This window comes from Sitophilus oryzae, unplaced genomic scaffold, assembly GCF_002938485.1.
Source record: "Sitophilus oryzae breed Bouriz unplaced genomic scaffold, Soryzae_2.0 scaffold_494_pilon_pilon, whole genome shotgun sequence".
NCBI lineage: Eukaryota > Metazoa > Arthropoda > Insecta > Coleoptera > Curculionidae > Sitophilus > Sitophilus oryzae.
The window spans coordinates 1384332-1409786 of record NW_022147078.1 but is presented as its reverse complement, the minus strand read 5'-3'; the positions used below and the strand labels follow the sequence as shown (position 1 = coordinate 1409786).

The 25455-nt window shown below is 31.1% G+C and overlaps 3 protein-coding genes across 3 annotated transcripts; 1 reads left to right on the top strand and 2 right to left on the bottom strand.

Annotated features, from left to right (window-relative positions):
• Positions 1 to 5371: 5371 nt before the first annotated feature.
• LOC115886575 (caldesmon-like) lies at positions 5372 to 7157 on the bottom strand. Its single transcript, XM_030905806.1, has 3 exons — positions 6037 to 7157; positions 5714 to 5911; positions 5372 to 5642 (listed from the first exon to the last, which is right to left on the bottom strand). The coding sequence occupies exons 1-3, from the start codon at positions 6945 to 6947 to the stop codon at positions 5447 to 5449; spliced, it is 1305 nt and encodes a 434-aa protein (XP_030761666.1). The 5' UTR covers positions 6948 to 7157; the 3' UTR covers positions 5372 to 5446.
• Positions 7158 to 9752: 2595 nt separating this feature from the next.
• Positions 9753 to 20256, top strand: LOC115886577 (malate dehydrogenase-like). The gene is made up of 6 exons (XM_030905807.1): positions 9753 to 10131; positions 10189 to 10364; positions 12371 to 12757; positions 16228 to 16366; positions 16438 to 16626; positions 20086 to 20256. Exons 1-6 carry the CDS (start codon positions 9999 to 10001, stop codon positions 20187 to 20189), a joined length of 1128 nt encoding a protein of 375 aa, XP_030761667.1. The 5' UTR covers positions 9753 to 9998; the 3' UTR covers positions 20190 to 20256.
• Positions 20257 to 22115: 1859 nt separating this feature from the next.
• On the bottom strand, positions 22116 to 24411 carry LOC115886606. Its single transcript, XM_030905844.1, has 4 exons — positions 24230 to 24411; positions 23014 to 23318; positions 22707 to 22954; positions 22116 to 22651 (listed from the first exon to the last, which is right to left on the bottom strand). Exons 1-4 carry the CDS (start codon positions 24351 to 24353, stop codon positions 22285 to 22287), a joined length of 1044 nt encoding a protein of 347 aa, XP_030761704.1. The 5' UTR covers positions 24354 to 24411; the 3' UTR covers positions 22116 to 22284.
• Between the last annotated feature and the right edge of the window lie 1044 nt (positions 24412 to 25455).

The following is a 25455-nucleotide window of genomic DNA, read 5'->3' as shown; positions in this document are numbered from 1 at the left end:
AGTGTCCCAAATAAATAAAACATATCAAAGTTGCATTTTTTTAAATGGAACACCCTGTATATTATTGCATTTTTAGTTTCTACGATTAAAATAAAGGTAAATTTGATTAAGGTTTATTACACTTAAACCTTACCGTTTTTGAAATATTTTCAGTTTTACGAAATTGCAGTATAAATTTTAAGGCTTCATTTCTCCGAGGATATCAAAGTTTTTAATATTAAATATTTAGTGAAGTTTATTTATTGATCAGTTATTGTGTTGCAATAATAAAAATTATACTACGTTATACAGAGTGTCTAAAAATTTATTTTAAATAATTACTAGCTTTAAACGGCAATAACTTATTTACTTTAAATAGAACACCCTGTATATTTTATGAGAATCAAATGCACAATTTAATTGTCTATCAAATTGTATTATACCATTTCTTACCTATACTTCAAGTTTTCGTAGAAAATGCATTTTCTTATAATTGAGACCTCATTTATCAATATACCCATGGAATATTGACATTTTAGATTGTTTTTATAACAACAAATGTACAAAATGTACAGACTAGTAATATTATCGTTTTTACTAAAACGATAATATTACTAGCCCATTTGTATGCTAAAAGAAAACTATTTAAATCTTTATAAAAGAGTATACCATTAATTAAATATACCACCAGTATTTCCGCCCAAATACTAATTAACTACATACTTAATTGTGTTCGTTAATAAATTATTCTAAATAAATGTGGATTTGAATCAGAAATTAATATAATAATAAGTTATGAAAATGAACGTCTCTGTTGTTATAAATAAGCATTTGTCAAAAAATTAAATATAATTTTTAAGGTGTTACTTTTTACCACACTGTCTAATACACATACATAATTCAGTTTTTTAGTATTTGGAGCAATTATTATTAATCAACGCAAACAGTCAATTAATGTAGTTTGAATACTGGAATCATATTAATTGGTCCTTTTTAACAAATATTTAAACAGTTTTTTTTTTATTTTTTAATGAAATAAACGAACTATATCGACAATATTAGTATCTGCACTCTTTAAAAATTTGGTACATCTTTAAATATAATCTAAAATGTCAGTATTCCATGGGTATATTGATAAATGAGTTCTAAATTACAAGAAAATGCATTTTCTACGGAAACTTGAAGAGATAGGTAAAAAATGGTATAATACAATTTGATAGACAATTAAATTGTGCATCTGATTCTCATAAAATATACAGGATAGTCCATTTAAATTAAACAAGTTATTGCCGTTTAGAGCTAGTAATTATTTAAAATAAATTTTAGACACTCTGTATAAGGTAGTAAAGTTTTTATTATTGCAACACAATAACTGATCAATAGATAAACTTCAGTAAATATTTAGTATTAAAAACTTTGATACCCCTTTGGAGAAATGAAGCCTTAAATTTATACTGCAATTTCAAAAATTGAAAATATTTCAAAAACGGTAAAGTTTAAGTGTAATAAACCTTAATCAAATTTACCTTTATTTTAATCGTAGAAACTAAAAATATAATAATATATAGGGTGTTCCATTTAAAAAAATACAACTTTGATATTTTTTATATATTTGGGACACTCTGTATCTTGTAAAAATATTTTTAAATTGTAGCTCTAATAGTCCTTCAACGAACCCAAAACTTACAATTTGTAAAAATCTAGTGGTTTAGCTACAATACTCCGTGTCGTATGTGGTGAACAACCCTATATATTCCTTCAAATTTGGCCCACATAATAAACACACTGTATAAATTTTGTTAACTTTTTTTTGATAATATTAATAATTATTGCAATTATTACTAATTAAGCTTAAAATATTAATTTATTTGTGCTGGGGGGTTTAGCAACAATATTTTCAAGTTCAAGCTGATAAACAGAAAAAATGTTTTCTTTAAAGACAAACCAATGTTCTTTTATCTGAAGCAAAATGATATTGCATGCTTAAATATAGTTTATTTATTATTTATCGCTTTAAGTATCTACATCAATTAAATTAAATGTCGTACTAATTAAAAGAAAACAGTATGATCTTTATTAGTTAGTATGATATTCCTTGTTATCCATGCATAAAATAAAAAAGTTGCTCTACATAATTTTCTGTAGCTATGCATAATTAATAGATTTAGACCTTTACTAATCGATTATTCAAAAAAAAAACAAATAGTTGTAATAGGTCTGAAACAACTCCAACTGAGTGCGAACCTAAAGTTTGTACGAGTATGTATTTCAGGAAAATATGTTAGTGGATAGGAATGATTTTTTTTAAATGGAACACCCTGTATGTTGTTGCATTTTAGGCTTCCTTTCAGATCACTTTACATAATCCTAAGATAGGAGTAAATATATTTCCATAGTTTCAGAGATATTAATAAATAAATCTATACTAATATACAGGGTTGTTCACCACATACGACACGGAGTATTGTAGCCAAACGATTAGATTTTTACAAATTGTAAGTTTTGAGTTCGTTGAAGGACTATTAGAGCTACAATTTAAAAATATTTTTGCAAGATACAGAGTGTCCCAAATAAATAAAAAATATCAAAGTTGTATTTTTTTTCATCGAAACACCCTGTATATTATTGCATTTTAGTTTCTACGATTAAAATAAAGGTAAATTTGATTAAGGTTTATTACACTTAAACTACTTACCGTTTTTGAAATATTTTCAATTTTGTGAAATTGCAGTATAAATTTTAAGCTTTATTTCCCCGAGGGGTATCAAAGTTTTTAATACTAAATATTTACTGAAGTTTATTTATTGATCAGTTATTGTGTTGCATTAATAAAAATTATACTACCTTATACAGAGTGTCTAAAAATTCATTTTAAATAATTACTAGCTTTAAACGGCAATAACTTGTTTAATCTAAATAGAACACCCTGTATATTTTATGAGAATCAGATGCACAATTTAATTGTCTATCAAATTGTATTATACCACTTTTTACCTATTCCTTCAAGTTTTCATAGAAAATGCATTTTCTTATAATTTAGACCTCATTTATCAATATACCTATGGAATATTGACATCTTAGATTGTTTTTAAAAGAACAAATGTACAAAATGTACAGTCTAGTAATATTATCGTTTTTAGTAAAACTACTAGCCCATTTGTATGCAAAAAGAAAACTATTTAAATCTTTAAAAAAGAGTATACCTTTAATTAAATATACCACCAGTATTTCCGTCCAAATACTAATTAATTACATACTTAATTGTGTTCGTTAATAAATTATTCTAAATAAATGTGGATTTGAATCAGAAATCAATATAATAATAAGTTATGAAAATGAACGTCTCTGTTGTTATAAATAAGCATTTGTCAAAAATTAAATTAACATTTTTAAGGTGTTAGTTTTTTTACCACACTGTCTAATACACATACATAATTCATTTTTTTAGTATTTGAAGCAATTATTATTAATCAACGCAAACAGTCAATTAATGTAGTTTGAATACTGAATCATATTAATTGGTCCTCTTTAACAAATATTTAAACAGTTTTTTATTTTTAAAGAAATAAACGAACTATATCGACAATATTAGTATCTGTACTCGTTAAAAATTTGGTACATCTTTAAAAATAATTTAAAATGTCAGTATTCCATGGGTATATTGATAAATGAGTTCTAAATTACAAGAAAATGTATTTTCTACGGAAACTTGAAGAGATAAAATGGTATAATACAATTTGATAGTCAATTAAATTGTGCATCTGATTCTTATAAAATATACAGGGTGTTCCATTTAAATTAAACAAGTTATTGCCGTTTAAAGCTAATAATTATTTAAAATAAATATTTAGACACTCTGTATAAGGGAGTAAATTTTTTATTATTGCAAAATAATAACTGATTAATAAATAAACTTCAGTAAATATTTAGTATTAAAAACTTTGATACCCTCGGAGAAATGAAGCCTTAAAATTTATACTGCAATTTCACAAAATTGAAAATATTTCAAAAACGGTAATGTTTAAGTGCAATAAACCTTAATTAAATTTACCTTTATTTTAATCGTAGAAATTAAAAATGTAATAATATACAGGGTATTCCATTTAAAAAAATACGACTTTGATATTTTTTATTTATTTGGGACACTCTGTATCTTGTAAAAATATTTTTAAATTGTAGCTCTAATAGTCCTTCAACGAATCCAAACCTTACAATTTGCAAAAATCTAATCGTTTAGCTACAATATTCCGTGTCGTATGTGGTGAACAACCCTGTATAAAATCCTTAATTGACTGACATACTGATTAATCACGATCCTGCTCAAACCACTCAACGTAAGGAGCTCAATTTTGGCATACAGGTTGATTCTAGGGTGTAGAGGTTCGATAAGAAGGGATTTTTCGAAATTCCAGTTCCAAGGGGGTGAAACCACCCCTCAAATATTACAATATTTTTTATTTAAAAAACGGTCAAGTTTCCGAAAAAACGCTTAAACACGTGTATTTTATTTTGTTTTTTACATATTTTAAGATTTTTTAAAAATGTATACAGGGTGTTTCGAAAAATCTGGTCATTGATTAATCACGATCCTGGTTAAAAGGCTTGACGTAAAAAGCTGATTTCAAACCATTACAAATGATTAATTCGACGCGAACGAAGTTGCTGGTACACGCTATTAAAAAATATATATTTTTCAACCTCCTTAAAAATATTATTACAAACATACAAGAACTGTCCTTGAATCAAAACTATATTTAGGTTGCGATCATTGGGTGGCTTTGATAAAAATTTACTATGGAAAATGCCATATGAAATTAACACCGCCAATATCTGCAAAATCGTTAAGAATTTTGAAATACTCTAAAAACAAAAAATGTTTATATTTTATTTTTTTATCTACCGAACAAATAATATACAGGGTATTCCATTTAAAAAAAAAAACGAAGAAAAATTATTTTATATTTTAACAGTTTGGTGTAGAATTTTGAACATCCTGTATGATTTACGACTACCATATTTATAGGAAAGTAAGAACAAACCGTTTAAAGTAAATATCTAATATAGTTTTGATTTCAGGACACTTCTTGTATTTTTAATGTTTTGTTTTTAAGAAAGACTGAAAAATATATATTTTTTATTAATTTATTAATATCTCTGAAACTATCGAAGTATATTTACTCTTATTATTTTTTAGAATTATGTAAAATGATCTGAAAGGAGGTCAAAAATGCAATAATATACAGGGTGTTCCATTAAAAAAAAACATCCCGATTCACTTTCAATTTTTTGAGCCACCCTATAGAAGTTAAAATATTTTTGTTTGTTTTGTAAGAGATACAGATGCCCGACGCACTATTGCCGGACCCTGTATAATAATAATAAAACAACGATATTTTATATTCTTGCTCATTCTTTATTTAACACTAATACATTAATTCGATTACAAAATATCAAAATAACACTCTCATTAAGCGTATCTGAGTCCAGAATAGCCAGTACCCCATGAGTTCAGAGGATTCCATCTGTCTGAACCCCATGAAGATCTTCCAAAATCTCTTCTCTGATCAGCAATCTCTTCCCTAGCATCCCGAGTCCAAGAGTCTCTTTGTAGTCTGCTCTCCTGTTCGTAGAGGGCTCTTCTCAACAGTCTGATTACCAAAAATCTGGAATTTAAACACGAAAAAATAATTAATATCAAGTATTTTAATGTACACCCTGTATATTAGAAACGTACCTAGCGTTTTTCTCGGAAGTAAGACGTCTTTCTTCTTCTCTGATTCTTTGTTCAGCTGCTCTGAGCTCCTCAGCTTGCCCTACCTGACCCCTTTCTCTGAGTATGGTTTTCTGAGCTTCCAACTGCTGTTTTTGTTCATCCAAGAAGATTTCCTGTTCGTCGAGTTGCCTGATGTTTTTCTGTTGTTTCGTGATTTCTCTGGAAAAATTACGTCAAGTATTGTGACATTTGATGGTTATTTTTTTAATTTTGGACAGCCAGTATATTAATTTAGAATGAAAAAAGAAGAGACAAAGTTAGGCTGGTTTAAAAAATCAACTTACCCTTGAATTTCAGCAATGGTACACCTGTCAATCAATTTACGAAGCCTAGCTTCAAAAACTTCATTCTCTTGAGCCGATGTCTTGGTATTTCTTCCTTCCAATTTGTCAACTCTGTCACTAGCTAACTGAGCTTCAATGGCAACCTCAATGGTATCTTTGAACTGCTCAGCACGTCTCAGATTCTCAAGATCTAACCTAGACTGTTTTTCCTTCAATTCTTCCTTGACACCTTCAAGAGCTCTTCCTGATTTGAAGTCCCTTCTGGATTCTTCAAGTCGTTGTGCTCTAGCTAAGTCAAGAATACCTTCTTCGATTTTTGAGTTTCTATCAGCTATAACTTCTTTAACGATTCTTCTTGATAAATCTTCAGCTAGAGGTTTTCTGGTTTCGACACCTCCAAAAACGTCAGATCTTAGCCTCCAACTGGGTGTGGTACCATAAAAGTCAAGCCTGTAAGGAGATTGTACGAGGTTCCTTCTTGTTATATCACACCATGATCCACAAGAGTCAATTCCTCCATTCAAACGACCAGAAATGTCAGATCTTAGCTTCCAAGATGGATTGGTACCATAAAAGTCAAGCCTGTAAGGTGATTCTACGAAGTTTCTTCTTGTTACATCACACCATGGTCCACAAGAGTCAATTCCTCCATACAAACGGCCAGAAATGTCAGATTTTAGCCTCCAACTGGGAGTAGTCCCATAAAAAGGGGATTCTACAAAGTTTCTTCTTGATAAATCACACAATGGACCACACGAGTCTCTCAATTTGTAGTCAGAAGTTTCCCAGGAACGTTCTTGGTCAGACCATGAAGGATTCCATCCAATTTTGCCCAATCTTGAGCTGAAATCGTACCTAAAAGGTACAGATTGGGCTAAGGCAACCAAACCCAGCAAAACGAAGACTTTCATCTTGATGCTCTATTATAGTAATGCTTCAAGTGATGTACTGAATACTACTATGTCTTTGTTAAAGGAAATTCTTCTTTTTATATGAATTTGTTGCTATTCCAAGAGATAAATATTGTTGTTTTTCTCGAGGATAATTATTGACGAAAAATTGAATTGGGTCTTGTTATCATAGGTAAGGGTTAAAATGTTATTTACAAGCTGAGAAAATAACATAATGAGGCGATTTTTTCTTAGATATTTTTTTAAATGTAAGATAAAAGGCATATAAAAAGATTAATAAACCTTTTGTAGTGTTAATCAAGTAATTATGAACTGTTAGGACTTTTTTAATTGATTATAATTGTGATTTATAAGTTCGTAGATTGATTAAGCAACAGGGAATTGCCTTTTTATTGCAAAACATATTTTTTTAACACTTAAATTAACTTGTGTTTGAGCTAAAGTAATTTTACTGTGTTTTTTTAAATAAGAATTAAAATAAAATGCAAAAATTATATTTTTATTTTATATAGGTAATTTTTATTTCTCTAAAAACATTTATTTAATCTTTATTTCCTTAACAAGAAGTATCGTATGATGAAAAAAAAGCGGCGTCCAGTTGCTTTAGAAATGAACATCGATGACATTCCCCATATAATTTTATATACCGGGTGTGTCTCGAAAGAGGCTCATCCCTATGACTTTTATCCTTGTTTAAAGGCTTTTATATTTTCAGATAGAGAAACTAGATTTGGGTATGTTAGTATATGACATAAATTAGGATTGATTGACATTTTTTTACTTTATTCGATAGAAAATGTCACTCTGAATAAAATGACATATCATATGTCAACTTTTGACATTTTCGCATATGGTTCGCATATGATATGTCAAGAATAACATATCGTATGTCAATAGTCGATAGAAAATATACAGAGGGTGCCATTTAATAAAATAGTTTAATAAATCAAAAGTTGTAGTAATTTCCGGTAAAACAGGAAGTGACCAAAAACAATTGAATACGTCAATTAATCCTAATTGATGTCATATACTAACATACCAAATCCCGTTTTTTTTTTATCTGAAACGATAAAAAAGTTATAGGGGTGAGCCACTTTTGAGACACACCCGGTATAAAATGATAGCGATTTTCATTTCATAGCCCTCGCTGACGCCTTTTTTTTTAGATAATATTGTATATTATACAGAGTGTGTCAGTCTGGAGTAATTTCGATAAAAATTAGATGGGGGCATGTACAGGGTGTTTCAATATTTTGTGGACATAGAACTAATACGTATTTTTGGAATGAAAATAAGTTCATTGTACAGGGTGAGTCAACGATAGAGTAAAGTCCATTATCTTATTTGTTTCGAGGTTTAGAAAAAAATGTTAAATACAAAAGTTATAGGGAAGGTTAAGATTCTGCGTAAAATTTTATAACTTTTTTATATATAATGTTATATACCTAAAATTAATAGTTTTTGTAATATTTAAATTTGTTTATACAAATGTTAAATTGCAATGTTGTAAAAAATTGTCAGTTGTACCATTGTTTCTGAAGTTGGAATACCAAAATTTGGTATGAGAGTTCTATCGAGATTAAAAAGAAGATATGTTAAGATATTTTAGTTAAATGCTACAGGGTGTTCAAAATATATTATGGTAATGCTAACTAGATTACTTTATTGTTGACGACTACTGATATTGAAATTTTCTCCGACATACAGTAAAGTTTTTGTTCTCGTAGCAATTCTGGTTTATAATTCATTTCGTAAAGCCAATATTACTACTGCCACAAAACCGTCCCATATTACACACTGAAAATATTATAATATAATATAATATGAAAATGTTTTCTAGATAATCTACATCTATTCTTGTAGTACTTAGCAAAGTACTATAAACATATTTTTTGGTTCAGTATATAGTACTGAACCAAAAAATATGTTTATTTTGGCTTGTTCGTGTATATCAGTCACATTGACTAATCCATTTTCAGAAAAATCTGAAACTATTACCTCTACCTCTAACATTTATACTTATTACAACAAATTAAACTAAAATTCACCTTTTGTTCTTAACTTGCTTAACAGACATATGAAATTTTGATAATAATTATTATTTTTTGTATGGTAACTATGATGTTATAGCGTAATTGTATTAAAGATATGGGTAAAAATAGAAAAAATTGGAATAAATCGCAAATTATTAAAAATAGGTATATGACATACTTAATAAAAGTTGAAGAGCTTTGCAAAATCTATCAGAAAAAATCAAAATATATAGGGAAAAATAAATAAAAAAAAATATCAGAAAAAATCAAAAAAATATATCAGAAAAAATCAAAATATATAGCCATTTAAAAAATTTTAGATTTTTTAATTTTAAGTAGTTGAAATTTATAAATATATTTTGAACATCCTGTAGCATTTAACTAAAATATCTTAACATATATCTTCTTTTTAATCTCTATAGAACTCTCATACCAAATTTTGGTATTCCAACTTCAGAAACAATGGTACCACTGACAATTTTTTACCACACTGCAATTTAACATTTGTTTAAACAAATTTAAATATTACAAAAACTATTAATTTTAGGTATATAATATTATATATAAAAAAGTTATGGAATTTTGCGCAGAATCTAAAAATAAAATAAAACATAGGGTGTTGCATTTAAAAAAAATATGTTATATTCGCCACACTTTTTTGAAGCACCCTGTATACTCTATAATAATTTTAAAATGTGTATCTTAACCTTCCCTATAACTTTTATATTTAAAACTTTTTTGTAAACCTCAAAACAAATGAGATAATGGACTTTACTCTATCGTTGACTCACCCTGTACAACAAGTTACCTCTAATATACAAAAATGCATCGTTTGTCTCTTAGAGAGCATCAAATCGGGACGCTCTGTATATCGATATCTATTTGTTTACCTGCATAATAAATTGACATCTTTGTCATCAAAACAATTACTTTTTTAGCTTATCTGGCTTAATATTAACGTCACTTTTCTGTAACAATGACAAATAAGTTCTAAAAATTTTTAGTGAATCTACTAACAATGTCATTCTTAAAACAAATTATTATCCAGAAATATGTAAACCCTATTGATTTGTTGAGATTTAGGAAAATATTTAGCAAAAATTACAGTTCTGGGAGTAGTTCTATGAAGGTTACTGTTGTCGGAGCAGCTGGTAAAGAGAAATAACAGCTTTTTTTATACAAAAGTAACGTAGAGGATGATATTTAAGGTAAAATTGGTCAAGCGTTATGTCTGATGTTGAAACAGTCTCCCCTAATTGATGAATTGTGTGTTCATGATCTGAAAAACACTGCAACAGGTCTTGGTTTGGAACTGAGTCATATCGACACTAAATGTAAAGTATCTTCTTTTCATGGAAAAGATAACTTACAAATTGCTTTACAGGTAATATTAACAAACGATGAATAATTTTTTATTTCATTATATCGTCGGCTTTATGACGAAAAGGCGTATCTCGATCCTTGCTACTTTTCAGGAGAGCAATTTAAAGAAAATCACTTACTTTATTCGACCAATAAATGTAAAGTCTTTAATTTTTTAATAGTGTTTTTGTATTAACACTTAAACGGAGACATTGAGGAAACGTTCTGAAGATAAACTGTGCGTAAATTCTAATAAATAATTTCTTTTTAGTTGTTTAATAGAGATAGGCCTTTTTGTTATAATAATAATAAATTTATTTCCGAACGAATAGTATACATACGCCCATGTAAAATAAATTTTTAAAATGATGGTAAAGTGTTCTTAATAAGGAAAAAAAATACAATATTCACATTATGGAATACATACAAGAAAATATAATACATATATACAGAAAAAATCTGAAAATCGCCAAAAAATCAGAAACAAATATTTTTAAATACTTTTATTCGCGTTGGATTAGATCAACTGAAAATAAAGACAATTTTCATTCCAGAAGCAAAGACAATAATCAATTAAAATACACTTATCTAGCTTATTTTAATAATATTGTTTTTTATGCAAAAATACATTTTTTTAACTAATATATTTTTAGTAATTATTCGGTTAATTGAGGGCATTAATACAAGGCATTTAAACTCACGGTTCATTTAATAAAAACCAAACTAAACAAAAACAAAACATGTTTCTTCATTCGTTTTTGATACAAATAACTGTGGACTAACAGTTTCTGTTTTCACTGTTCAATGATAACAAATTCGACTTCCATTCTACGTGTTTATGCAGGATGATGATAGGCACAATATTTGAATAAGAAGACTAAGGAAGGAGCATAATGCTATCCATGTATTCATGCATGGTGGGCGGAAAAGGCACCATAAAAACTCTCTAGGGTGGGGATCCTTGACAGTTCTGTTTGACGATTCATTTGACACATTTGAATTTGATTTGAAATTTTGTGGATTTGTCAGTCTTTACGGAGCTTATTTTATGTTATTTATTATTTATTCTACTACTGATAGTTGTATAAAGGTAGTAAATCTAGATGGAAATTGTGGCAGAACTTAAATTAACAGTGACACTATCGCGATTTATCGAAAAAGACTCTAAAATAGTTGGTTGTGTAGCGTGCGGTAGATCTCGGCAAAAATTGAGTGAAATAATGGAACAACTTTTCGCTAGTAAGTGACTATATAATATACATACGTGTAGTAAACCGATCATTTATGAAATTCACTTAAATTAACTAAATTATATATTTTTCTTGCATTTTAGCTTTTATTTATTACTTGTCAAAGATTAGATGTCAAAGAATTTAGATACGTTAATTTGACTTACCTGCTTCAGTAGCTTATCGGATGTTTGTGTTAATAAATACTTATTATAACTTATCTATTTTTATTACAATTATATATTTTTATAACAATTTTAATAACTACCAACATTTATTCACAACGTAAAATAAAACAACAAATTATTGAGTCTACCCCACGTCTACTCTACATCATAGTTTTACATTTTTTAAATAAAATTAGAACGACACTGATAAACCGGAATTTAAGTCGGCCATATTTGAGGCCCATCGCGGTGTACCTAAGATTTTTGATATGCTCCTTCCTTAGTCTTCTTATTCAAAGATTAAAACACATATAGGTAGCGCCCCCTACAAATAGGAGCCATTTTGACATCAAAATCAATTTTTTTATGTCAAAAAACTCCCAGACACCAATTTTTATCGAAATATTGCCGTTATTTCAGAAATTATTTGGAAAAAATTCAAATATAAAAGTAACTTCTTCACCCTGTATCTCCGAAACTAAGCATTTTAGGGCATACATTTATACGAACTTTTTTACTTATTTTTATCTGCAGAATATTCTGCCGAAGTTTCCTGAATACAGTGCGGACCTATAAAGTTGTTTTAGATTTTAGACTCTTAATTAGTAAACGATTAAATTAAACAATTTTAGAATTCCAAAATCGTCGTAGTCCTAGCAGCAGCTCAAGGCGTTGATTCACTAACCCCGGACAAAGTCTGGGATCACAACTCCGTCATAGTGAAGGACATCGTACAGGAAATCGCCAGAAATTGTCCCAAGGCCATGGTAGCCATAGGAACCAATCCTATTAATAGCATAGTACCAATGGCCAGCGAATTGATGAAGAAAGGCAGCAGTTATAATCCCAACGGTGTTTTCGGAATCACAGCGCTGGACACTGTGAGGGCCAACACTTTCGTAGCCCAAATGCAGGGCTTGGAACCTGAATGTGTCACTGTGCCTGTCATTGGAGGAAATTCCACTGAAACTATTGTACCTGTTGTGTCTCAAGCCAAGCCCTGTGCTGAATTTACCAACGTAAGTTAATGCTAAAAAAGTGTTAATAAATGCATCAGGTACGTGCATATGGGTTATCACTGGAATATTTAAAAAAAAAAACATGTACGACACTGACTTTTTTCTTTTTGATATCAAAATTTTGTAGGCCCTTTAATGCCAGTTAAAAGTTATCTCTTGATATTTTGTTCAATTCGGCCTCCTTGATGAGATAAACACAATTTTATTAATCACAATTAATAAAATTATATTAAAAATAAAATTAATAAATTATACTATATTATACTATACAGAAAAATTTATCATAAGACTATAAGAGCCGCTAAGGACCTTTATTATAATGGGAGAATAGTCAATTCTGGTAATGTTGCTAAGGAAACATGGTCTATTGTGAATGAGTTAAGAAACAAAGCTTCTTCGTCTAGCAATATCTCTACCTCGCCTGAGAACCTTAACGATTACTTTGTAAATGTAGCGAAAAACTTAACTAACACCATATGTCCTCCTCATGATCCACTTTCTTATCTCTCTAATGATAATGTAAACTTACACAGTTTCTTTTTTTCGCCCGTAGTTCTTGAAGAGCTTCGCAGTACAATTAATACCATCAAAAATAAATCCTCTTCTGGGACCGACGGGCTAACTTTAAAAATGTTTTCGAATCTGCCAGAAAGCACTCTGAATCACCTAACAACTTTAATAAACATGTCGTTCCAAAATGGTATTTTTCCAAAATGTCTTAAGACGGCAATAATCATTCCACTGCACAAAGGAGGAGACAAAGATGAAGCTTCTAACTATCGCCCAATTGCACTCCTTCCAACGCTATCTAAGATCATAGAAAGGTTGGTTAAAAGCAGGCTGGTATCTTTTCTGTTTAAGTACAAAATACTTACTGAATGTCAATTTGGATTTCTAAGCAACAAGTCCACAAATGACGCTATGTTTTCCCTCCTTAATAAAGTTTACTCCAGCCTAAACAACCATCATTCTACAGCAACAATTTTCTGTGATTTTTCTAAGGCGTTCGATTGTGTAAATCATAAGATCCTAATTAATAAACTGCAGCACTATGGGTTCAGGGGATCATCTCTCGAATGGTTTAAGTCGTATCTGAGCAACAGAAGTGAGGGTGGATACCACGTTGTCTTCTAGCAAGCCAATAGAATGTGGAGTACCACAAGGCTCAGTACTAGGCCCTATTTTGTTTCTTCTTTTTATTAACGACATTGCTAACATAAACATCAGTGGCAAAATATGTCTTTTTGCGGACGACACTAGCTTCACTTGGAGCAACAAGGACATCGCGGCACTTCATAGGATTATATCAAATGACTTAATCACCATTAAATCTTGGTGCGATTCGAACCTCCTGAGTCTCAACATTTCTAAAACTAAGGCTTTGTCGTATAAAAACTCGTTGCAGCCTTTTGTACTTGACAACACCACCATTGACGTCGTAAAATCCGTAAAATTCTTAGGGCTTGTTGTGGACAATTCTCTGAAATGGGACATACATATCGAAGCTTTGTCGAAAAAATTGAGCTCTGCCTGTTTTGCATTAAGGTCTGTTTCTAAGGAGCTTAACTTGTCAGTGGCTAGAACTGTTTATTATGCACTTTTTGAGTCGCACCTCAGGTATGCCCTTCCATTCTGGGGTACGTGTTGTGCGGCTCAATTTGACCGCATTTTCAAGCTCCAGAAGAGAGCTGTTCGATATTCACTGGGACTAAACAGCAGAACTCATTGCCGGGGCTTTTTTAGAGAATTAAAAATATTGACTCTTCCTTCCTTATTTATATTTGAATCCGTTTGCCTAATACGTAAACATGTATCAGCTTCTCAAGAAAGGCCATCTCACACTTATCCACTCAGGAACGCGGAGCAAGATCTTTATCTACCTACCCCACGCTCAGAGTTAGTTAAAAGTTCAATATTATACAACTCGAAAAAAATGCACAATCACCTGCCATTTGAAATCAAATCCATAACATCATTTTTTTCATTTCGCAAAGCATTGAACTCTTATTTACTAGACAAGGCTTTCTACGCCGTAAATGAATTATATTTGAATTGAAAATCGAATTTGATCTTGAAAACACTGGTCTAATGTTTGCTATTGCTATATTTACTAATGACATCGAAATTAATTTATTTAGAGGTCATTGATATTTTGCTATAAACTGGCTAAATATTTTTGAATATTATTTTTATTTTTTTGTTCTTTGACATTGTAAACATTAATAAATGTTTATATTAAACAATAAGACTGACAATATTATTTGTATAATGTTTTATATTATCTTTTGTTTGTTTGTTTGTGTATCTTGTTTTTTTACTTTGTTTGTTAGTTTACCTTTGTCCACAAATTGAAAAATGTTTTGACAATAAAGGCATTTATTTATTTATTTATTTATTTATATATATTTAATCTAATTTATTATTAAATATTATTACTATTAGTTATAATAGCTATTAGTCGAACATACAGCAAATAAAAAATAATGATATTTAAGATAATAATATAGTTTTATATACTCTCTGGTGAGAGTTTCTGGAACGTTCTAAAGAATTCTGTAATATTCTTTTTTTTCACTTTCTGATGAATTAGCCATGTTTCTTGACACGCAGGCACGTTGCGACAATGTAGGCAACCAGTACTTAATACAGTTTAGCGCTACATACACCTTGACAATATTATTTTTTTTAAAAGGTTGCTATTGACTTGGATCAAGGCAAATTAATAAAATTGCGTTTATCTCACCATTGAGGCTGAAATCGACAACATTTCAAAAGACAATTTTTAATCGGCATTACACTGTTTTTCTGACAAGAGAAAAAAAGTCAGTGGCGTACATGCTTTTTTTAGAAAAATATTCCAGTGATAACCCATATGCACGTCCCTGGTGAATATGTCGACACTTTTTACCTTTAAAATACGTCGCATTTATAGTAACTTTTACCCTCAAAATTTCATTCGAAACGTTAAAAGTATTGGGAAAAAATAAATCGAAAAAATATTAAGACTTGTACACCCTGTAGCAACGAAACAAAGCAGAATCGGACCTACGTTGATCTGAAAAATAAATCTTATTTTTACGTGAGGAATTTCCCCACTAGAGATAGCACATGTTTTTTAAAACACCCTGTATAATAAATGATAAATTAAAAAAAAAATTGAGAGCCACCGGATTTTTTTTTTGTATTTGCACCCCTTTTAGTGACGTAACGATGGTAATGTCAGAGATTAAGAAATTATACCATGGTGATGTTTGCGGCGAACAGTTCTAAAAAGTTTTCTAAAATATCCAGGAAAATTTAAAAGAAAATGCACGACTTTTAACTTCATTTTTGTGAGAAAAAAATTTCATGTAGACATTTTCCTGGGTTCGAAAACTACCACCTCCAAAAATATTTGCACTTATTTCAAATTCACCCTGTATATAAATTGAAATTCTTTAAGTAAAAATTTTCTTTATTTTTTTTTGTAGGAGGAAATAGAAGACATTGTTGCCAGTGTTAGGCACGCCCAAGAAAACCTAAGCGCCTCCAAATCCACAGAAGGCACTCCTTTGTCAGGCGCATTTGCTGCTGCAAGATTTGTAATATCTCTGATAAAAGCCATTCAAGGTACTTCTGTTTTATTTACAGGTGCATTTTATGTTAAAAAAACTCTTTTTTGTTCTGTTTAAAACATGCAGGTCATCAGGATATCATAGAAACAGCGTATGTCAGTTCGAAAGTTCACCCTTATTTGAAGTATTGTTCTAGTCCGTTGTTGCTGGGACCGAATGGTATTACTAGAAACCTGGGAATCCCGAAATTAAGTGATTTTGAGCAGTGCATGCTTGACAATGCTGTACCCCTGTTGGCTAACGATATTAAAAAAGGTTTGGCAACACTGTGATTTTTAGGGTTTTGAGGGAACCTTTATAGGACAAATTTAATCTAACCTTAATAAAAATATAATAGTACAAGGACTGGTTAAAAAAGCTGGTTCTTTAATATATTGTTTGCTATGCTCTCCTGTGCTCTCCTGACCATCTCCTCTGGCTGCCAGTAGACTACTGCGGTTCACAACTGCGCATCACTTCTGTACAGGGTGGGTCAAATTCGACGCTTTTAAATGGAAACACCCTTTTCTATAGGAGATAGATAAAAACTAATATCGGCGTCTGGAGCTTAATTTTTGTGATGGTGAAAACCGCATATCGATATCTGTTACCGTTTCGGAGTTACGGGGTGTTTTTCAAAAATATGCATTTTTAACAAATCGCTGTAACTTTTTTGCTATGGAAAATTTTGTATTTTTATGAAAACATTTCCAAAGCACCTTTTTACGTAGAATTTAATGGTTTAAGTATAATTTTTTTAAAATTAATAATTTAAGAATTATCAACAGAAAATTTGATTTTTTATATGGGAAACCCTGTATATTTTTAATGTATTGAAAATAATTTAAAATTACCTTTCCAAAAATATAACACACTTGATATTTTGCTCGATTCCTCTTCGAGATATAGAGTATATAAAAATTCGCCCGCTTTAAATAAGTAGGCTTTGAACGGCACCGGCTGTAATGCAAAAAAGTCTAGCTGTGAGCCTCAATTAAAACGAAAATAATATTTGCTATGAGAGATGCAGAATTTTCTAACAATTAAAATGTATTTAACCAACATCAACACATTTAAACTATATCTAATAACAATAAAAATAAATAGCAAACCAAGACATGAGATTTTGCTACAGGCGTTCGACATATCGACCGTCTTCTGTTATGTACAGACGGGGTAGTTTTTGAACATTTCTCGCGGAATTCATTAACTCAATGGGGGTGAAAGATACCCTCTCATAACTGCTAAGTATTTCTAATTCTTGTCTAGATTATACGGAAGAATAAGGAACATTTATTCTTCCGAAAATATATCCATAGGATTAGATCCGTGGGCACTAAGTCAGGCGGCCTCGATGGCCAACGGCTGGGATCTTGGTTAGCTATCTAATTATTTTTGATATCGGCTGCAAAAATTTGCTGATAACTTCAGCGTTCAGAGGCGGTGCGTCGTCTTGCTGGAAAAATATGTTTTCTAGTTCCATTAAGGGCATCATCAATAAGGGGTCCAAAGCCTACTAGTTAAAAGTGGCAAACTTTTAAAAATTCTGTATTTCGAAGGGGATTATAACAAAATATCAAGTGTGCTATATTTTTGGCATTTTTAAATTCTTTTCAGTTAATTAAAAATATAGAGGGTGTCCCAAATAAAAAATCAATTTTCCTGTTGATAACTCTTAAATTACCTATTAATTTTAAAAAAATTATACTTAGCCCATTAAATTCTACGTAAAAAGGTGCTTTGGAAATGTTTTCATAGAAATACAAAATTTTCCATAGCAAAAAAGTTACAGCAATTTGTTAAAAATGCACATTTTTGAAAAACACCCCGTAACCCCGAAACGGTAACAGATTGATGTGCGGTTTTCACCATCATGTTTTTGAAGAAAATTGAGCTCCAAACACCGATATTAGTTTTTGTCTATCTCCTATAGAAAAGGGTGTTTTCATTTAAAAGCGTCGAATTTGACCCAACCTGTACAGGCTATCTCTATGTTTCGTGTGTTTTATAAGATTTCTCTTTTATGAGTAGAGATACAGTGATGCGATTTTCACATTACTTTGCTACATTTTTATGAAACTAAATATGCTACACATAGGTTTGTCCTAGGCTCCTTTGTTCTTGAAATACAGAGCGAATTTGTGATGCGCAGTAGTGAACAGATGTTGAATACAGATATGATGCGCAGTAGTGAACGCAACGTTCTCTGTTCGCGTATGCTCTCTGTTCCGGAGAGCATAGAAAAAGATATATTAAAGAACCGGCTTCCATAAATTCTCTCTCGAAAACGTTACTAGCTTTTAAACTATAAATAAAACCGCGAAATCGTTATGAAAATGAAAATATAAAACGACACCAATCTCAAGCAAATCGTATATCCGATGAACGGAGGCATGAAAATGCAATAAATTTAGAAATTGCTGTCTTTAAATTCCAGCAATAAAATTAATATCGTATCGTCGGATAACGGATGCATGAAAATCAAGCTTAAACCGTCTCACGTAGGGGGTTTCGTAATGTCGCAAATGATTTGATCCCGAAGATTTTTTTTTTGCTTTAAAAAAATGTTTAAACTTTTTTCTTTTACACTGGACGCGCGTTTCGCTAACCATGTTAGCATCATCAGCAGATGATTATAAACTAAAGTACAATCTACAAGTTGAGCGTTTATATACTCGCTCAGTAAGTACCGAGTGGGCGTGGCAAAATCTAGCCAACCGAGTCAGAGCCCACTGAGCGTAACAGTTAGATTTCCGCCACTAGAGTAGTAGGAACAAAGAACTTGAAGGAATTGGACCGTTGACTCTGTTCATACTATCTTTGCATTTATTAATTCTGATGCTTTCATATACATCTATTTGCCTGTAATTTGAGACTTGTTTAATTAATTTTAAATTATTAAGATCTATACAATGTTCTTTATCAACAATATGTTCGGCAACGCAAGATTTATCCGGTCTACCATATCCTATCTGAGCTAAATGTTCTTTAAATCTAGTTAATATTGATCTTCTAATTTGCCCAACATATTTCTGATTACAATCTTTACAAGAAATATCATAAATACCCGACCTTTCCAGTGGAGGTGTTTTATCTTTTGGATTACCTAATAATTGTTGTAATTTATTATTAGCACTATACACAAGTATATAATTGACATTCCTAAAAATTCCTTTTAGACCACGGGATAACTCTCTATCAAACGGTATCGAAAAATATTTAGACGTATCTTTCTCCACTTGAAAAGTCGAATTTTCAGAAATCATTAACCTATACCTACGTTTTCTAATTAATTTATCAACTAGTGAAGGAGAATATCCATTACACTCAGCTACATTCCTAATGTAATCTCTTTCTATTTCATATCTTTCGTTGGAAAGTGGGAAACTAAGTAATCTATGAACTAAGAAATTTAAACTAGCCATTTTATGTTCAAAACTATGATGTGATTCATTAGGAATATATCTGCGTGTGGTGGTATTTTTCCTATAGATATCAAATTCCAGGCAATTATTAGTATTTCTAATAACTAATACATCTAGAAATGGTAATCTGTCGTTGTTCTCAATTTCATGCGTAAATTTAATGGAAGGAAAACGATTATTTTTGGTGTATTGTGGTGATTTAGTGTAATTTTATTTTGCTGTGTAACACTAAAGGTTCCAACCCTCAACTGTAATCTTTTTTCTTCAAAAATTTCTAATGATTATTCAACGTTTTTATTATTATTTTAAGGTGAACACACTGTAGGTATATATGAACCTCCACCTCCCTGTAATCCATGTGGCCCTCCCAAAGGAAGCCCCTGTCCTCACGACTGGTGTGAATACAAACAGTGATATTGAATTATTTAGTAAATAATAATTTTTTTCTCATAAAAACGCTTAATAAAATTTTGGTGTGTAATTATTTTTTTATTTTGTTTCCATACAATTCTATACATTTATTCCAACAAGAAAGACATGATTTATGATACTACCATAAGATCGAAAAAAAACCGGCGTTAAAGACGGCTGTGAAATGACAATCGATAAAAATTTTGGCGAGGTCAAGCCCTAGACTTCATTTACTTGGCCCGTACTCTTAGGTATTGTCTCTGTCTATCTATATCTACAGTATACAAAAGGGAATGCTTTTATTACTGACATTTTGAGAAAAATGCATATTCCTCAGTTTTGCTTGTTCTAAAATGTTCAGTTTTGCTTGTCCCGTTTATAGTTTTTCAAATTTCCATACCGTTTTAGAGAAAATCAAAGAAAACACGAAAATACAGAATTTTTTTTCAACCATATATTCTCATGTTTTTTTTAATTTTCTCTAAAACGGTATGGAAATATGGAATAGTATAGACAGGATTAACCATTTTAGAACAAGCAAAAATTTTAATGACGAATCCCAAATAACATTTTCACGACTTGCCACCAAATGTTTACTAAACACAACGTTGGATTAGTTAAAAAAAATAGTTAGCTCCTTACCTTGGGTATTAAAATAAATGTAAACGTTGTTGTAACGTTGTGCCGACGTTGAACTAGTACTACAACAAAGTAAAAGCTTCTGCGACATCGAATAAACGTTGTCTTCTAACCTTTTTTGCTTAAGTGATCTTTAGGTGATTCGGACAACGTAGTTACAACGTTGGGCAATAAAGAGTTTTCCTACGTCACTTTCAGGACCTATTCTAACGTTGGTAGGACGTCGAGCCACTAACTTTTTGCAACTGTATTGAACCATAACCTTAAATCTTAAATTTTCACTTCATTGTTCTGTTCAGTCAGACAGTTCAGTGCTGTTTTTGTTTTTATAAAAAAAAACTTAATTAAAATGGGACATAATAAAGGTACATATAAAACTAAATTTAAATATACATCGACATATTACCAATACTTTATCTACTCCCTCGTTTATTTAGAATATAGAGGGCGGCACAAGCTAGACTCTAGGATGACTAAATTAGGCAATCTTGCTACTACTCCATCTTAATCTCCAAAACAGCAAGTGAAAGCCGCCATGTTGTTGAATAAGAAAATGTTTCGTTCCTAAAATAGCAATTCCTGATTTTTGAATACATTAACTTGAAATATTTGACCCTAAACAACACGCGGAAACAATTTTTTCGACTGCAAATAAATTATTCTCATTTTACTATAAAAAAAATTCAAGAAATTTTTTAAAACTTCTTTAATTTTAAGGCCCATTGGTATTTTTCAAAGTAGAAACAATACATTTATCAATAAAATTGTTTGCGTTTAACTTTTTTGCCTTGGGTAGCGAGTTACAGAGTCGGATAAAGTGTTTCAATAATTATGATCTTCAAACATCCTCCATACTTAAATACTTTTGTTTTGTTTTCCTTTACTGCCATCTGGCATATGTCTCTAACTAAATCATAAAAATAATATTTTTACTATAATTATCCCAATTTAGGATAAAACGCGACTTAGACGCCATATTGTTATAGTTTTGTATTTCTGTGAATTAGGATTTTACTAAATTAGGCTGCTAGCCAACGTCGGTATCCAACGTCGTTTCAACCCAAAAATTATTCTCCAAACTAGTGCAGACTAGGGTTGGCACGAGGTTGTGCCGACGTTGCGCCCCGACGTTTGGTCGCGTGACACAACGTTGTCCCGACGTCCAAATGCTGCTTGGGTGCATTTTTCTCAAAATGTCAAGAATCAAAAAGTTCCCTCTCGTAAAGACAATCCTAGGACATACTGTATGTTCTAGCGATATAATAACAATAATTAACAATAACACTCAAATATCAGTTAATATATATATTTTTATTACTGCCATGAAATCAATGGTATTAAAAACTGACTACATCAAAACACAGAACAAAAACAATGTAACTAACATAATCAATTGCTAAAACCACTTAGGAAACTACAATTTCTAAATAAGAAAAATAGTTTTATCATAATTATAGTTTTAAACCCTCATTGTCATTGGCACATCCCTCATGTTCATCATTCTCATCATCATATCAGGACGCATCATCATCATGTCAGGACGCATCACCAAACCACTCTCTTTAAGCTGAGCGAACATGATTTCTTTCTGCTGGCTCATCAACACTTGCTGAAGCTCCTTGATCACCGTTTGAAGAGCCAATTCCTCCATCATCAGTTTCTTCATTTGGAAGATGAGTTGCTGTTCGACTATCACCAAATCTTGTCCGGTCACTTCAGTAGTCATCATCAGAGTTTTTTGGACTTTGAGTTGTTTCATTTGGAAGTCAAGGAACTTGAGTTGAGATTGAAGCTGTTTGAGTTCAAATTCCCTTTGGGTTATAGCTCTAAAAATAATTAAAATATGAACTATACGCGTTATTTTTTTATGATGGGACATACGCTTTGGTTCTTTCCATGTTGTTCTCTTCAATGAGCTTTTGAATCTGGATTTGGAAGTCCATGGACATTTTTTGGGCCATAGGGAAGGCTATGGGGTTCTTCAACATCATCTCGTTCTTTTGGACGCCTTCAATAACCATCTGGGCTTTCAGTCCTACTTCTAAGGTATCTTCCAGCTCTTTGGTACTCAAAATGAAGTCGTTATCTTGCTGCATCAGGCCTTTTTGTAGATCAGTGATGGCTACTTGCTGAAATACACGTTGTTTTTACACGTCCATGAAAAAAAAAGAAATTCATGATTATTTACCTTTATAATTTGAGGTTCCACCAAGATTCCACGTTCGTTTGTAACAACGTCTTTCTGAATTTGTTGCATGGATTCTTCCAATTGGACCTTCTCAGCATCCACAGCTTTGCCAGTTAGTTCCTCGGCCATTCGTTTAGCTATTCCGATGTCTTGGCCTCCCATAATGGTCATTCCCATGCCTCCCATGCTTTGTTTCATATTCAGAAGAGTGTCTTGTATCTCGTCTTGTTTCACTTTTTCAGTCAGATCGTGAGCTTTTTGTTTGAAGTCCCTGTAAGGCATCATAGTGTCCATTCCCATCAATTCTAGAAACAAAAGACACCACAGATTAGCGTTATTTTATTTGCAATCGTAAAATAAGTTAGTTTGCCACATAATATTTCCAAAACCTTTGAAGATCTAGATCTAGATCTAGAATTTTCTGAAGAATCCGAAAATAATAATAAATAAACGGGGTGATGCATTTAAAATACGAATATTGGTATTCGTTACAGTTTATCTGTAAGTGCTTTAATTTATTCCATTTCACTGATTCACACTGTACAGGGTGAGTCAACGATAATGTCATTATTTCATTTGTTTTGACAATTATGCAAAAATGTTAAATAAAAAAGTTTTATGGAATGTTAAGATACACAATTTTAAATTAGTTTTGAGTATACAGGGTGCTCCAAAAAGCGTGGAGAATATAACATATGTTTTTTTTAAAGATACACAAATTTGGTAGGAGAATTTTATAGAGACGAATGATTACTTCAATATACAGGGTGTTTCAAAAAACATGTACAATCTATCGTGGGGAGATTCTTCACGGAAACATTAGTTTTATTTTTTATACCAACATAGGTCCGATTCTGCTTTGTTTCCTAGCTACAGGGGGTTAAAGCATCAATTTTTTTCTATTTATTATTCTTTTCTTCCAAGTGCTTTTAGTGATTCGCATTCAAATCACTAAAAGCACTTGGAAGAAAATTAAAATAAATGAAAAAAAAAGAATTTAACCCTCTATAGCTATGAAATAAAGCAGGATTGGACCTATGTTGATGTAAGACATAAATCATATTTTACATGAGAGATGGCATGTGTTTTTTTGAACACTCTGAATATGTTAAAATAGACAAAAATCGGAACAAATAGCTAACTATTAACTTTAACGTTGACTCACCCTGTATAATGATTTTTGTTAATTTAGGTATCTTAAAAAATAATGTTTTACCTGGATTGGTCACGAATCTGTCAGTCATGGTGTCGAATGGTATACGCGGTCCCATGAAACCCATGCCCAAAGGGCTTGAATGGGTTGAGACAACCAAAAGTGCGACAACTGCAAGTAGCTTCATTATTGCTCAGAATCAGAGATCTCTAAGAAGACTGAATCCCAAAATTAATATTTCGTTCTTATATAGAGACCAAATAAATTAAAAAAAATGAATTTTGAAATGTTATTTATATTGGGATATTGAATTATCTGTATTTTGAGAGCAGAATTTTTAACTAGGTAGCCAATAAACTTATTAATTTGTTATTTTCTTTCTTGTTAATCATAATAAATATCTTAATTGGTTATTTATTTGTTTTGTTTTGTTGTTGGTTAGTGTGATAAAAGACTGTTACTATGTTGTAAAATTATAATAAAAGTGTTTCTTAATACTTAGGATTGTTTGAATATTTACTGTTTATTGAATCGCCGACCTGGATATAGGAAATCCCATGTAAATTTTAAAAATGATGAATAAGTTTCTCGTTTCTCCATTTTAATCTACAGAAAATGTTATTTGAAATTTTTTAAAGAATCCCTTAAAATGAAGATTTAAGACAGCAATAATAATTCCTCTGTATAAAGAAGAAGATAAAGATGAAGCTTCGAACTATCGCCCAATTGCACTCCTGCCCACATTATCTAAGATCATTGAAAGATTGGTTAACAAAAGGTTTCTATCTTTTCTCCTTAAATATAAAATACTTACTACCCATCAATTTGGATTTCTAAGTATCAGTTACACAAATGATGCTATGTTCGCCCTTTTTAATAATGTATACTCTAGCCTGAATAACCATCACTCTACAGCTACAATTTTCTGCGATTTCTCTAAGGCTTTCGATTGTGTAAATCATAATATCTTAATTAACAAATTGCAATACTATGGTTTCAGGGGAGTGCCGCTCGAATGGCTTAAGTCATATCTTGGCAACAGAAGGCAGCTTGTGAGGATTGATACGTCTATGTCTTCTTGTAAGCCTATAGAATGTGGTGTCCCTCAGGGTTCAGTACTTGGCCCTATTTTGTTTGGTGCTTATCAACGACATTGCAAATTTGATTAGCGGTAAAATCTGCCTCTTTGCGGACGATACTAGTTTCACTTGGAGCGGCCCAGATGTTACGGCACTATATGATACTATATCCAGTGACTTACGCACCATTAAATTTTGGTGCGATTCTAA

Coding starts and splice junctions, on each gene's coding strand:
- LOC115886577 (XM_030905807.1), top strand. CDS start 9,999: ATGTCATTCTTAAAACAAATTATTATCCAGAAATATGTAAACCCTATT. Junction 10,132..10,188: donor TACTGTTGTCGGAGCAGCTG/GTAAAGAGAAAT, acceptor ATGATATTTAAG/GTAAAATTGGTCAAGCGTTA. Junction 16,367..16,437: donor TCTGATAAAAGCCATTCAAG/GTACTTCTGTTT, acceptor TAAAACATGCAG/GTCATCAGGATATCATAGAA.
- LOC115886606 (XM_030905844.1), bottom strand. CDS start 24,353: ATGAAGCTACTTGCAGTTGTCGCACTTTTGGTTGTCTCAACCCATTCA. Junction 23,319..24,229: donor CAGATTCGTGACCAATCCAG/GTAAAACATTAT, acceptor TTTTGTTTCTAG/AATTGATGGGAATGGACACT. Junction 22,955..23,013: donor TGGAACCTCAAATTATAAAG/GTAAATAATCAT, acceptor CGTGTATTTCAG/CAAGTAGCCATCACTGATCT.
- LOC115886575 (XM_030905806.1), bottom strand. CDS start 6,947: ATGAAAGTCTTCGTTTTGCTGGGTTTGGTTGCCTTAGCCCAATCTGTA. Junction 5,912..6,036: donor ACCATTGCTGAAATTCAAGG/GTAAGTTGATTT, acceptor TAATTTTTCCAG/AGAAATCACGAAACAACAGA. Junction 5,643..5,713: donor ACTTCCGAGAAAAACGCTAG/GTACGTTTCTAA, acceptor TTTAAATTCCAG/ATTTTTGGTAATCAGACTGT.